We start from the raw sequence: 14,018 nt of genomic DNA on the forward strand, positions 1-14,018 counted from the left end.
CATAGTAGTCCAATTGGTGACCTCCAACACAGGGATTTTGATTTCATGTATTTTGTTGTATTTGATCCCTCTGTTACTCATTTTGAAAGGGCATTTTATCTTATCTTGGACCAATGGTTTTATTTGCCACAACAATCTAACGTTATAAACATGATTGCTTAATTCTGCAACATTATATCAACGTTCTATCAACATTCTATCAACGTTCTATCAACGTTGTATCAAGGTTATATTCCAGTTAAAAACGTCAGCGGCAGTCCATGCGTATTTTTTATGTAATGTTACTCAAATACTCTTCCCTGAGTGGGAAGGACAAAGTCTGGCCTCATTTCGAAAGTGTCTTGTTCCTGGTTTCAAGTTTGTGCTTGTATATCCCTAGTTAATCATTATTGCACAGCTAGCGGGTCTTCCTGCGCACACCTCAGAAATATATTAATTTGTATTCAAACTTAGTCCATTATTGTGAACATGTGCAGTCTTGAATGTGAGGTAGTGGATGTTGAATGCTGTGATTCGTCTCTTATTTTGGCTGAGTCACATTTATTTCCTGTGTGTTGTATTTTTGTTTGTCCTAGAAATAGACCTCCCTATTTCGAGAAATTGTGCACTTGAATGCAACTACCTCACTCTTATACTGTTAAATGCCATGTTTACTTTTGTATGAGACGTGTTTATTAGTCTCTGGTTGAGGTTTCAGTCAGTCCTGCTGCTCTAAGCTCGTTCCTGTAGAGCAGTTGCTATAGCAACACTCTAGACTTGCACATATTTTTGGCAGTAAACCCTCTCAGGTCACTGTGAAAAACACAGGCCTACACAAAGACAGCTCATTTGACAAACAAGTCATAGTTTAAGTGTGTTTTAGCTTTACATGTACTAAACAACGTAGAGCCAGAGACCATTTGACCAATTCAAATGATCTCATTTAAGTAGAAATTGAACAATTTGTGCTTGCATTGTAAATAATGACTAACAAATGACACCTCCTCTGGATAAAGAATTTCGTTGAAGACGTTTTGTAATCCTAGTCATAGTTAGTCATGCAGATACTCATTTTTCAAACAAAAAAAAGGATATTTGAGGCAATGGTTTTTGAACAAATTCTGTATTAATAAAATAACACAAAAGCACACCGACAAAAACAAACATGAAAAAGCAATGCTATCATACATTCAGAGGAAGAAACACTGACGTATACTAGAACTTGTGTGTCCTCCCACATTATTCAAAGACATTCAGACGTGATAAAGTAGTCAGAGTACGAAAAATGTCGATAAGACTTTACAGTAAGGTCCCATACTTTTTAACATTGTCATGCTTTTGCGTTCACTTTGTAGTGTTGTGAAACCATATTGTGAAGTGTTACCAACACTGTGACGCTTCAATCAACAACTTCAGTTTTATATCTACCATTCAAAGTACTATAGCTATGAGCAATTATTTGGTGAAAAATAAGCGTGTTATCATTGTTCTTCCACTGACCTCATCATGCCATTAGCTGAAGAGGAAAAGAGAAATGAACACAACTTTCAGTACTGAAAAGGAACTTTTTATACACTTGCACACCAATACATAGGACTACAATTAAGGATGTATAACACCCTTGATTAGTACCTACTATTATTTGAGGTAACCAATTTTTCTTTTATTTCATCAGCATTATGGAGATTCTGTGCAGTCTTTGTGATGATGGTTGTCAGCTGCTGACATCAATATTCATTTTGTCAGTTCAGCAATCTTTGTTTTATCTTCTCCACTCTCAACAACTGGATTCTTGTTAATGTTAATGCATTAGCCTGCAGTTACTAGGTTAATTTGGCTAGCACTTTTTAGCTAGTTAAGATTACAGTTCGGGTTAGTTGAAACAAACAGCATATTTGAAGCGTTCAATAACATGCTCTTGATCGCTTACGCACCACAAAAAAAAAAAAAAAAAAAAATGATCAAGCCTTATATTTTATAAAAATCCATAGAAAAACATGCTGTACATTTAATAGTAAAAAGCTTATTGATCAAAAATGTAGCGTTGTACAGTAATGGGATTTCCACAAAAAAAGTGGTTATATTTAATGACAGTTATGAGAATCATAATCAGGACAAGAACAATTAGTAGCACACATAAAAATAAATCTAATTTGAAGCTAAATATGATTTTAAAAAAAAGTGCTGTAATAGTTCCCAGTAATGCAACACCCCAAACCATGCAAAATCACGTCAGTTTATTAAAGGAATAGTTCACCCAATAATAAAAATCTGCTTTGCAAGTAAAACAGTCCAAAATGGTTGTAAACAAATATACTGGTGCATTTTGAATGTGAGAGGACAACAGCGGACAGACTTTTTCACTGGAGGAAGTGTTGTTATAGATTATGGACTCTATTAATAAAGGGTTAGTACACCCAAAAATGAAAATTAGTCCATGTTTTACTCACCCTCAAGCCATCCTAGGTGTATATGACTTTCTTCTTTCAGATGAATCCAATTGGAGTTATATTCAAATTGTCCTGGCTCTTCTAAACTCTATCATTGCAGTCAGCGGGTGTTTCTGTTACGCTAATTTTCATTTTTGGGTGACTTAACCATTTAATATATATTTTGGCCAGCAGAGATGGTTTAGAGTTAAAAGCCTTAAAGATGCAAAAAGACTTAATAGATGGATTAAAAAAAGATTAATAGATGGACTGGATTATTGTTATGTTTCTATCAGCTGTTTGGACTCTCGTTCTGATGGCACCCATTCACTGAAGAGGATCCATTGATGAGCAAGTAATGTAATGCTGAATTTCTCCAAATCTGTTCTGATGAAGAAACAAATTCATCTACATCTTGGATGGCCTGAGATGGCCTGGTGAACTATTCCTTTAAAAACAACCCATAATAATCAAGTTTTTTTATGATCTCCCTGAGGAGTGTCCCACTTTGGTGTCATCTCTTGTCCATCAAATGACAGAATTCTTGGAAAAACAGAACTTGAATATCAAATAAGAGGCAATTAACGTCACTGCCACCGCCACGCCAGATAAAACAATAGCCCAGAATGTGGTTCTGTCTGTAGGAGAAAAGACAATAATGATTTTAAAAACAAATGAATCAATCAACAACTTCAGCAACAGAAGTGTGACTCTGTTGGTTGTACAACACACACTGCCAGCAGCAGTCTTGCAGCGGCCTGGCGGGAACACAGCACCAGTGTACAGGAGACTACAAGAGACCATTGTGGCACTATTCCTCATTTTACATAAAAGTGCCTGATGAATCATTAAATGCAAATGTGAAACTTATTCAAGACCACAAAAACACCCCAGATAAAGAATGAACTTTGGGATGTCAATACTGATAGTTTAAGATAATCGACTTGTATAAATAAGATAAATGTCACAAACACATGCATGTTTCCTTTCTCATTTTCAGGATGGCTTTTTTACGGTGGCCGAGAGAGCTCAACGCGTTGTGAATAGAAAAAAACACTTGCAAATTAAGAAAACAAGAAACAAGAAAATTTGACAACACACGCACTGAAAATGCTTACAACACAACCAAATAAAGAAACGCACTGCAAATAAAATTGTTAAATTAAAAAAGTTGTGAGCATTTGCAGTGCGTTTCTTTATTTGGTTGAGTTGTGAGCATTTACAGCACCTGCTGTCAAATTGATGAAGGTGTTTTCTTGATTTGCAGGTGCTTTTACTATTTGCACGTGTTTTCTGAAGCTGCAGCACGTTGAGCTCTCTCGGCCACCGTACGTTTTGGTTAATTGCCTGAAAAAAGATTTGTGTTTAACACAAGCTCAAAATATATTCATGTTTATATTCAAGATATTTATGTTCATGTTTTATATTCATATTATTCTACAACATAGAACATTAGTGTAATAACCCCTTGTGATTTATAAAGCTTCTATTTGTCTTGAAAAAGGTGGTTCAAACTTTCAGGGAAAATGTTTTATAAAGAGACTAAAAGTCGTCAGAAGCATAGTGATGGTGACGTTGAAGTTTAAAGCCTTTGTTTAGCTTTTTTTCCTGCCAATTATATTTAAGCTTCATAAAGTTATTTTCATTTGTTAAGGTTATCATGATGAACAAGATGTGAAAGTATCATAAAATTGTGTTGGTCACAGAGCTTATTTTCTGCAATAATCCAAAAACCATAAGAAAAAACAGGAAGAACCAGGGTAATGATAACTTCTGAGTTGGCCTACAAAAATATGTCATCACTGCAGAACTATATTGAACACAGAACACGTTTTTGCTTTGAACAATGCGAGATGTGGGCAGTGGAATGGGAAGAAACGCAAGGTCTTGAGATGCGTTTTTTTAAGTTAAGCGCCACGTTTCTGAACACCATGTCATGCGAGATGCTTCAAAAGCTGTATCACATTTACATAAAACATGGAAATGTAGTGAAGTGGAATGGAAAACCACATTCTGTGTGAATAGACTAAGGATTTAAAAAACACTAAATCAAATTTCAAACTGAGATTGAGAGAAACATTGAAGCAAAGTGTCAGATTGATGTTTTGATTAACACTGACCTGTAGATTCAACGATGAACACTTTGCTGTCGCTTCCCAGAGCGTTTGTGGCGGTGCACGTGTAGTTTCCTGGACTGAGTGTGGAGGACTTGAGCACTGAGGAGCTGATCTGCTCTTTCAGATGATCTGAGCCCCATGTGTATGTAGGAGCCGGGTTTGCCTTCACTGTACAATCTAGAATAACCTCATCGTCTTTTATGATGGTCTCTGTTGAACTGGAGTGTTGTGGTTTATCTGAGGAGGACATAGATACATTTCTCAGAACAACAGCATCATGATGAGCAGCTGTTATTAACAGATCACTAAAATACTGCACAACTGAAACCTTTTGATCTGTGTTCATTCAATTCACATGAAATATTTAATCAAATAATTTAAATTAATATGGAAATGTCTGTGTGAGATGAAATAGGACAGTTGCACATCCTTCACACTAGAAGGCCATTCAGAAATATAAACTGAATTATATGGCTAGCTTAGCAATAATAAACTTACAGTATACTTCAACATTAAGAGGTTTTGATGAATTTGTAGGATGAGGTTGAGGTCCTTCTGCTCCCAGATCCAGCTCTGCTTCACACCTGTATTGAGCTCCATCATCAGCTCTGTCTGGACGGATCAGGAGTGTGACAGTTTCATTCACTGGAGTCTCACTAGTGTCAGTGAAAGTGGTTTGATGCAGCAGAGTCTGTCCTTTGTACCATTTGACAGCGAGATACTGAACAGGAGCCACATCGTGAACATCACACTGGAGCTTATACTGCTCTCCCTCCATCATTGGTCCGCTGTGATCCACAGTGCTGATGGACACACTGTCTGGAGTCTCTGTGGAGGAAGATTTACACACTCTGAAATCTGCTGTGATCAATGAACATTTATTAGATATTTCTGAGAATGAACAGAAAAAAAATATCAGTAACAGAGAAACTCACTGTAAACAGTGACTGGGAGCTCTACTTGACACGGAGCCGGATCGCCTATTTTATAGTTTATGAAGCAGTATGGCTTTATGTCCCATTCTATCAGTTTTGACACACTCCATGTGATCAGATTCTGGTTTTTGGTCATGGGCACTGCTCCTTCACTGGCTTCCCATCCCATCCCTTGATGCAGGACTGAAGTGTTACAGGTAACTGCAACAGAATCGCCGTACCTCACAACAGCTCTCCGTGGGTTGAGCTGAACAGGACATTCAGCTTGTGCACCTGTTAATCACATTTAAGAACATAGAATAATTGCAATGGGTATTGTTTACCTGACAGACTGAACACAGATAACCAATTATCACATATTAAGACTTGCAATAAAATGACCAGTCTAGATTCATGGTGAGGATTTGGTATTTTATTGAGTTTATTGACCAACTGCATCGAACAAGAAATACAAACTGCAAACAAAAAAAAAATAATGATTTTGGCTATTGTAGAAGACCATCGGTCTATGACAGTTCATGACTCTTTTAAAACAAAGAGGCTCATCCATTCTTACCATCTGGGAAATGAAACTAAATTCACTGACACAGCAGGGCATAACCTTTTACCATGTGCTATTATCTTTTCAAAGACGTCAAAGACAAATCCGGTACATTTATTTCCAATTTTCATTTTATTTCTCCACAAGTATGCATTTTGTCCTGTCCTGGTCCCGCCTTCTCAACCTTTCCTAGTTTCCTTTCTGTTTTAGCAATCAAGAACATGTTGTCAAACATTTTATTCATAATTTAGAAGACCAATTTTATTCATAATTTAGAAACAAAAAAAAAATAGTTTCCACAGGTTTCAACCCTGTTTATTATTACGCTAACATAATCATTATCGGTTTCTCTCAGACAGGCAAATGTTTGCTTTTTTGTCGCTTATTAACGTTTGTCAGTAGGACTAACCCCGTGAATACCTATCTAAACTCCGTGAGTACAAAAAAAAGATATTTGTAATAATATCAGCATTAAATAATATATAATAAACAGCTTTTGTCAGAATTTTCATAATGACTGTGAACGCAATATTAGTAATGGCTAAATGAACTGTAAAACTACTAACTTTCCTACCTTTTTAAAGGACATGTCTATAGAAATCCACTGTTACATGAACTGTTGAAGAGTTAGCCAGCACTATAAATACTGAGTAGGCTATCAAACACAGGTCATATTACAAGCGCTACTGTAGATAGTAGCGGGACTCTTTAGTGTACAGTAGCCTAATGAATTAACTCAAATATGTCAACATTTTAGCGCAGAGACAATAGAGGTCAACGACGCTCGGAATCACTCACATGAAAGTAAATGTTTAAAACACATTCAGGGTCGTATGCTACTAATTAATTATCGGTTTCGCTTCACGTATCGAAAGAATGAAAGGGAAATAAGTTAATACAAACCTGTGAGAGTCGCAAAAGTTAAAACTGCCGAAAGATAGACAAGTCCAGTTAAACACTGCAGCATATTGTAAGTGTTTGAGGGTACCACAGACCAGACAAAGGCGTGCAAATAAATAAATGGGTCGCCTCTGCCTCTGCCTTCAGATTCGTGACTGTCCAGTGGCTCCAGAGGAACCCCACCCAAATCACGACTGGATATGTATGTCAACGCAAGCGCCTATACACGAAACCATTTCGGCAGTTCACATTGAAGAACCTACAGGCGCAAACGAGTTTCTGAGGGAAATTAATCCAGTGGCTAAACCGTTTCAAATCTGACCCCCTAAACACCACGCATTATTAAAGTGGTACAAACCTTCTCACCGACAGAATACGACATTTTCACCTGCTGATAAAACAAAAAAACAGGTAAAACCAGCCTGTTGGTCGGTCAGCTGGTCTCCCAGTGATCAAAATCCCTCTAAAACCATGCTAAACCAGCTACAGCCAGACTTGAATCTTGGGCTGGATTAAGTTGGTTCTTTAAACAGGACAGAGCTGAACATAGACTGTTTGGTTAGCACTTCAGAAAGTTATTTAATCGAAACATATGCATGTTGGAACAGTCGATGCATCGTCCCTGCTGTGCAGCGAAGCGTCTGATGTTTATTCAACCTAAGAATATCGTAAACACTGTGTGTGTGTGTGTAATTATTTGAGATTTAACTAGATTAAAAATGCTAATCGCGAAAGACAAACAACGGTGCATCTGTTTCAACATACCTGCTCGATTTACTGTTATAAAAAAAACTTAAAAAAATTTAAATAATAAAAATAAAACACCAAATAGAAAAGCACCTGAGGTAAATTAAAAGTTGTTATTAATTATGCAGTTGTTATACACAACAGATCAACTTTATTTTTTGCCGAAGATTGAAAACGATTCTGTGAAAAGAATATTTATTTTATTATAGGTTTTTTTTTTTTTTTTACAAATGAATGATTTCTAAAATGTTCTCAACAATTTCATTTAAAAATTCAAATCATCAAAATTCAGATGTCATGTGCAAGGACAGAAGGTATAAATTCCATTAACAAAATTTAAAACCCACCAGAAAATGGGTGAGATTACATTCAAATCGAACTTAAACACATAGAGATTCAGTGACAAAATAAAAAAGATGGAAATTCTGCCATCATTTGTTTTCATCCTCATGTCGTTCCAAACTTGTGTGATTTTAAGTGTTTTGTGGAACTTAAAAGGTGAATTTTTTTAATAATCTTTACACAATCCTTTTCCATACAACAGCAATTGATAGTGACCACACATATTAAACAGACAAACATCCATATTGTTTTAGAACATAGTTATATGGGCTACCTTTATGATGATAAAAAAAAAAAAAAGACTAGAACAAAATGAGGGTGAGTAAATAATGACAGAACTGTTGTTTTGGTTAATCTGTGCTCTTAACATTATTATACAGCTTGAGCCATAATACTGGCAAACTTATTTTATGTTGAGCATCACTTTTTTTTCCTTTTTTTTTTTTTTTACAAACTATGAGGCCTGAGAGAATTTTCAGAAATTCATCCAAGTATTTTCCCACAGGTTCAGCTTGAGAAACCTCAAACCCAAGCTTTCACTTCTTCACAGTCACCGTGTGCTATATTTCCACCCTGTAAAGTGTGGATTTTAGGGGATCAAATACTTTGTTTAACGAATTAACACACTCAATTATGGCATCTTTCACAAGTCACACTTACATATAATCAGACTGAGCAAACAGGATCTCTATTTGGCATGCTGTCTGAAGGGAGGGCTCCCCCATATAAAAAAAAAAAAAAGTCATGACGTATTGTCAAGTATGGTGACCCATACTCGAAATTGGTGCTCTGCGTTTAACCCATCCAAGTGCACACACACAGTAGTGAGTAGTGAACAAATGCACACACACACACCGTGAACACACACCCGGAGCAGTGGGCAGCCATGCTGCGGCGCCCGGGGAGCAGTTGGGGGTTCGGTGCCTTGCTCAAGGGCACCTCAGTCGTGGTATTGAGGGTGGAGAGAGCGCTGGACATTCACTCCCCCCACCTACAATCCCTGCCGGCCGGGGACTCGAACCCGCAACCTTTCGATTACGAGTCCGACTCTCTAACCATTAGGCCACGACTTCCCAAGCTGGGATAGGAATATTTAGAAGTGAGGTGTTGGGGTGGAGGAGGGATGCTTGAAATCTGTCGTGAAACAGAAGTTGGCTGTATATATATTTACTATTGTGCTTAATTTGTTGATTATCTGAATGTGCTCCTCCCTAACGTTGTTGATCAAACATCATTCTTAATATATACTAGCTTTTGACAAAACACAAATATTCAAACTGACCAATGTGCCAGAGACAAAAGAATAGTCCTGTTACACAATTTAACAAGAGCTTTCCCTTAAAAGACATACAAAGCAAATATTACTCAATCAAACAATGTGACTTAGTAGCTAATGAACATTCACTTATATCAAGATCGTAGATTCCTGAAAACGTCCACTGCAGACATCAGGTCCATTCATTTGAAATCGTTCAGCATTTCTTTGTCATCTGTTCTGTCACATATTTTCTTCTGGTCCATTAGATTGCTGAAATCTAAAAAGTTTATCTTGTGATGTAATTAACAGTTGATAAAAACTGTATCAAGTAGTGGAGTGAATGAACAGGTGCTCCATAAAATAAAAAATAATGAAGCCATGAAGAAACTAGCCAAAAAGTAGAGGGCCAGTGCAAAAATCCCTTTGTGGACACTGGCACTCGGTAGCCACTCCAAACCCAGGACTTCCGTAACCTAAGCAAGGATATTGCTCTGAGAGAGTTTCTTCATAGGAATAGGGTTGTGTTTGCCATTCTGTGCTATGTGCTGTGGACTAGGCTTGGCATCCTTCAGGCTATAATGGCCCATCTTGGCTGTTTTGTAGTAGATGGAGTAAATGAAGATGAAGATGACTGAGATGAACGCCACAATGACTGCAATAAGTCCTGCTATTAAGGGCAGATAGTCCTCTGTGTCAAGAGAAATAAAGCACACCAAAAGATCAGACAAGAAACAGTCTAAAAAGACTAAAATTGCAGAAAAAACAATACTTCATGATTTTCCATATCAGAAGCAAACAAGCAAAATTAAATGATTAATCATAGCAAGTGTACATGTGTAATCAAAATAATTAAATGCACTATAAATCACATCATTAAGTGTCTCTTACATCATTTTTAATGATTTGGTTAATTGTTTTCAATATGATTTACTATTTTCTTTGCATATTTGGACTAAAATCGAATTGAAAAGTATGAACATCTGAACATCATGCATTTTATTTGTAGACATGTTTGGCCTGATCAAAATTAAAGTTATGAAACATCCCCATATTTTAAAGTAAAAGTACATGTAACCCCCCCCCCCCCAAAAAATCCATAGTTACCTTTTAATACCACTTTTATTTGTATGGTGGTCAAGCCAACAGAATTGTTTGCAGTGCAGTACACATTCTCAGGTGTTGACTCTGATATAGTAAGAGCTTCATTATATGCTATATCGTTTGGGGTCCAGCTGATTGTTGGTTTTGGGTTTCCCTCGGCTTCACAAACAAGCACCTCTGTATAACCTCGAAATACAGGCACTTTGGAGGGCAGTTTTGTCACATTGATGATCGGTTTATCTACAGGAAAGAGCAAAGAGGAAAACAGGTTTCACATGATAAAAATCCTGGACTACCACTGGAATACCTGCAAAGTAAACCTGGAGAAATTATTGTACATACAATATACAGTAATGCTGAGCTGTTCTGATGACATATAACGTTGAGGTCCTCCTGCTTCCAGTTCTGCTTCACACCTGTACTGAGCTCCATCATCAGTTTTGTTTGGACTGATCTGGAGTTTAGATGTGTTACTGACTGAAGTGTTGAAGATACCAGTGGAGTTGTTTAGACTCAGTTTGTGCCATCTCACAGCAACAATCTTAGATGAATTCACATTCTGAATGAAGCACAGCAGCTCATACTGCTTTCCCACTATCATTGGTCCACTGTGATTCATAAAGCTGATGGAAATACCTGGAAGACACATTAAGCATAATAGAGTAGCTGAAATACCAAATACTTCAAATAAGTGCAAAATACAAATTATTTGAATTTATAGAAAAAAAACATTACACATTTAGTGCTGTCAAACAATTAATTTCAACTAATTGTGTCCAAAATAAGTTTTTGTTTACATAATATATGTGTGTACTGTTTATATTTATTATGTATATATAAATACACACATAGTATATATTTAGGAAATATTTACATGTATACATGCAGGGCTCACAACATTTCTAAATCCCTGGTAGCCCTTCGGGCAGGTACTCTTCAGATTTAACTAGCCCAAATAAAATAAAGGGGGGCAGTCGTGGCCTAATGGATAGAGAGTTGGACTTGTAACCCGAAGGTCGTGGGTTCGAGTCTCATGTCCGGCAGGGATTGTAGGTGGGGGGAGTGAATAACCAACACTCTCTCCACCCTCAATACCACGACTGAGGTGAGACCCTTGAGCAAGGCACCGAACCCCTCAACTGCTCCCCGGGCGCCGCATTGATGGCTGCCCGCTGCTCCAGGTGTATCTGGATGGGTTAAATGCAGAGAACGTCCCTTTCCCCCTTCCCCTTTTTGTGGGGAAGTCGTGGCCTAATGGTTAGAGAGTCGGACTCGTAATCGAAAGGTTGCGGGTTCGAGTCCCCGGCCGGCAGGGATTGTAGGTGGGGGGAGTGAATGTCCAGACTGAGGTGCCCTTGAGCAAGGCACCGAACCCCCAACTGCTCCCCGGGCGCAGCAGCATTGTGTGTGTGTGTGTGTGTGTGCATTTGTTCACTACTCACTGCTGTGTGTGTGCACTTGGATGGGTTAAACGCAGAGCACCAATTTCGAGTATGGGTCACCATACTTGACAATACGTCACGACTATACTAAAGACCATAAATGTCAATCAAAAACATTTTCAATACACAAATATCAAGGAATAAAGGAAAGAGTTTTATTTTTCTATTTACAAGGTATCTTCCGAGGCAATTTGAAAAATTATTTCTTATGCCATTTAACGTATTTAAAAACCTTAAAAACTCTTCAGTTTAGTTGTATCAAATTTAAGGACCCGTGGGAGCAATGTTCCCCCTAATTTTTTTTCTTGCTGAGCAACACATTTCTCTATTGGGAGGACATTTCGGGCACCTGAGCAAAAGCATTCTTTATACCAGACCTGTACAGCACGCACACAAATAAAGTGTGTAACTTTTAACTTTCATGTGCTATTTATATTTGATTTGACCCTTGATATAACTAAATGATGTACATTTTAGGTTACCTGAGAAAACATTTGCAGTTATAACATCACTTGACTCCATGTAAATATCACTAAATCAATAAGCTATTCATATTTTTTTCTACCTCATATTGCTGCTATTTAAATACCCTGTACAACTTTTTTTGCACATTCTTTTGCACATTCCTGTTATATTACTATTTATGTCAACAACACTGACCTGCACATTTATATTTTTTTATATTTTATTTTATTTTATTCATTTATTTTTTTCTACTTTTCTTTTTCTTAACATTGTATTCTATACAATTGCACTGTCCTTGGAGCGGACCTGACTTATATTTCACTGCTGGTTATACTCTGTATAATTGTGTATGTGACAAATAAAAATCTTGAATCTTAAATCAGTTCAAAAGTTTGGATCAATAAAGTTTTTTAAAGAAGTTTCTTACGCTCATCAAGGCTGTATATATTTGATAAAAATACTGAATATTATTTCACAAAACAATATTGTGAAATATTGCAATTTAAAATAAATGTTTTCTATTTTAATATACTTTTAAATGTAATTAATTCCTGTGAAGCAAAGCAGTATTTTCAGAGTCACATGATCCTTTAGAAATCATTCTAATATGCTGATTTTTAATCAATGTTGGAAACAGTTGTACTGTTTTTTTATATATATATATATATACGGTATTTTTTGGGACCTGTGATATTTAAAAAAAATAAAAAGTTAAAAATAACAGTGTTTAGTCAAAATAGAGATTTTGTGTTACAATATAAACTATTCAAAATTTTGGGGTCAGAATTTTTTTTTCTTTCTTTTTTAAAGATACTTTAAAAAAAGTTTAAAGAAAGTTCAATAAGCTTTATTCAGCAAGGATGTGTTAAATGGATAAAATTGATAGTAAAGACTAAATATTTCTATTTTGAATAAATGCTGTTCTTCTAAACTTTTTTATTAATAAAAGAATCAAAGAAAAAAGTAACAGGTTCCCAAAAAATATGATGCAGCACAACAGTTTCAACACTGATAATAAAGTTTTGTTACTTTCTTTGCCCATCCTCCGCTATTTCCAGCACTTAATCAAGCCACTCTTCTTTAATACATGAGGACGTTTTATTTCACACGTCATTGCGTTTGCGTCGTCTCTCGTGTTGAGCGCACCGCAACCATTGAAGTATTGAGTTTCTACAGCGACTCATTTGCTGCATATCGTTCTCTTTCTATGAAACCTGTAAACCGCATTCACCGGCTCTAAAACTCTGTCGTGACATCAGCTCTATAGCGGTTTGCCCAAGCATTGCTATTCTTTCCCTTTTACTGTGGCATTCAATCAAATGGCTTCCCAACTCATTTTTGTGTGCGCGAGGCACATTATTTCTTTTGAGCTGCCTTGGTGGAAGAAGAGCGCGGTCGCGCGCGCTCTCAGCATAGAGGGAGCATTGCGTGGGAGCCCTGTATTTAAGGTAGCCCGTCGGGCAGGGCAGTGATACATTTTGGTAGCCCGACTGGAAAACACAATAGCCCCAGGACGTCGGGCTAGCGATTTTGCGAGCCCTGCATATATATTTATATACATATAATTGTTTTTCTTAAATGTATACATGCATTTATGTGAAATAAATATAGCCTACCCAGTACACACACATATTTTATGTAAACAAAAACTTGTATTTTGGATGCAATTAATCGTTTGACAGTACTTGAGAAATTAATTTTTTTAAACAAATGCACAGTTGTTGACTGGTGACTGTTGTTTTGGCCCAAGTTAGGTTTCTAG

General features: G+C 36.8%; 2 protein-coding genes across 2 annotated transcripts in view; both read right to left on the reverse strand.

Moving 5' to 3' along the window:
- Nucleotides 1–1,091: 1,091 nt before the first annotated feature.
- On the reverse strand, nt 1,092–7,237 carry LOC306856170 (intercellular adhesion molecule 2-like). Its single transcript, XM_079395251.1, has 5 exons — nt 6,905–7,237; nt 5,461–5,733; nt 5,024–5,353; nt 4,529–4,762; nt 1,092–3,046 (listed from the first exon to the last, which is right to left on the reverse strand). The coding sequence occupies exons 1-5, from the start codon at nt 6,966–6,968 to the stop codon at nt 2,937–2,939; spliced, it is 1,011 nt and encodes a 336-aa protein (XP_079251377.1). The 5' UTR covers nt 6,969–7,237; the 3' UTR covers nt 1,092–2,936.
- A 595-nt stretch (nt 7,238–7,832) lies between these two features.
- LOC306856173 (intercellular adhesion molecule 5-like) overlaps nt 7,833–14,018 on the reverse strand; it is a 31,852-nt gene continuing 25,666 nt past the window's right edge. Inside the window, exons 5-7 of the mRNA XM_079395256.1 lie at nt 10,692–10,985; nt 10,353–10,589; nt 7,833–9,936 (exon numbers count right to left, since the gene is read on the reverse strand). Of these exons, the coding sequence (XP_079251382.1) occupies nt 9,722–9,936; nt 10,353–10,589; nt 10,692–10,985 (746 nt within the window). The 3' untranslated portion in view covers nt 7,833–9,721. The remainder of the gene's footprint in view (nt 9,937–10,352; nt 10,590–10,691; nt 10,986–14,018) is intronic.

This window comes from Barbus barbus (assembly GCF_936440315.1).
Source record: "Barbus barbus genome assembly, chromosome: 3".
NCBI classification, from domain to species: domain Eukaryota; kingdom Metazoa; phylum Chordata; class Actinopteri; order Cypriniformes; family Cyprinidae; genus Barbus; species Barbus barbus.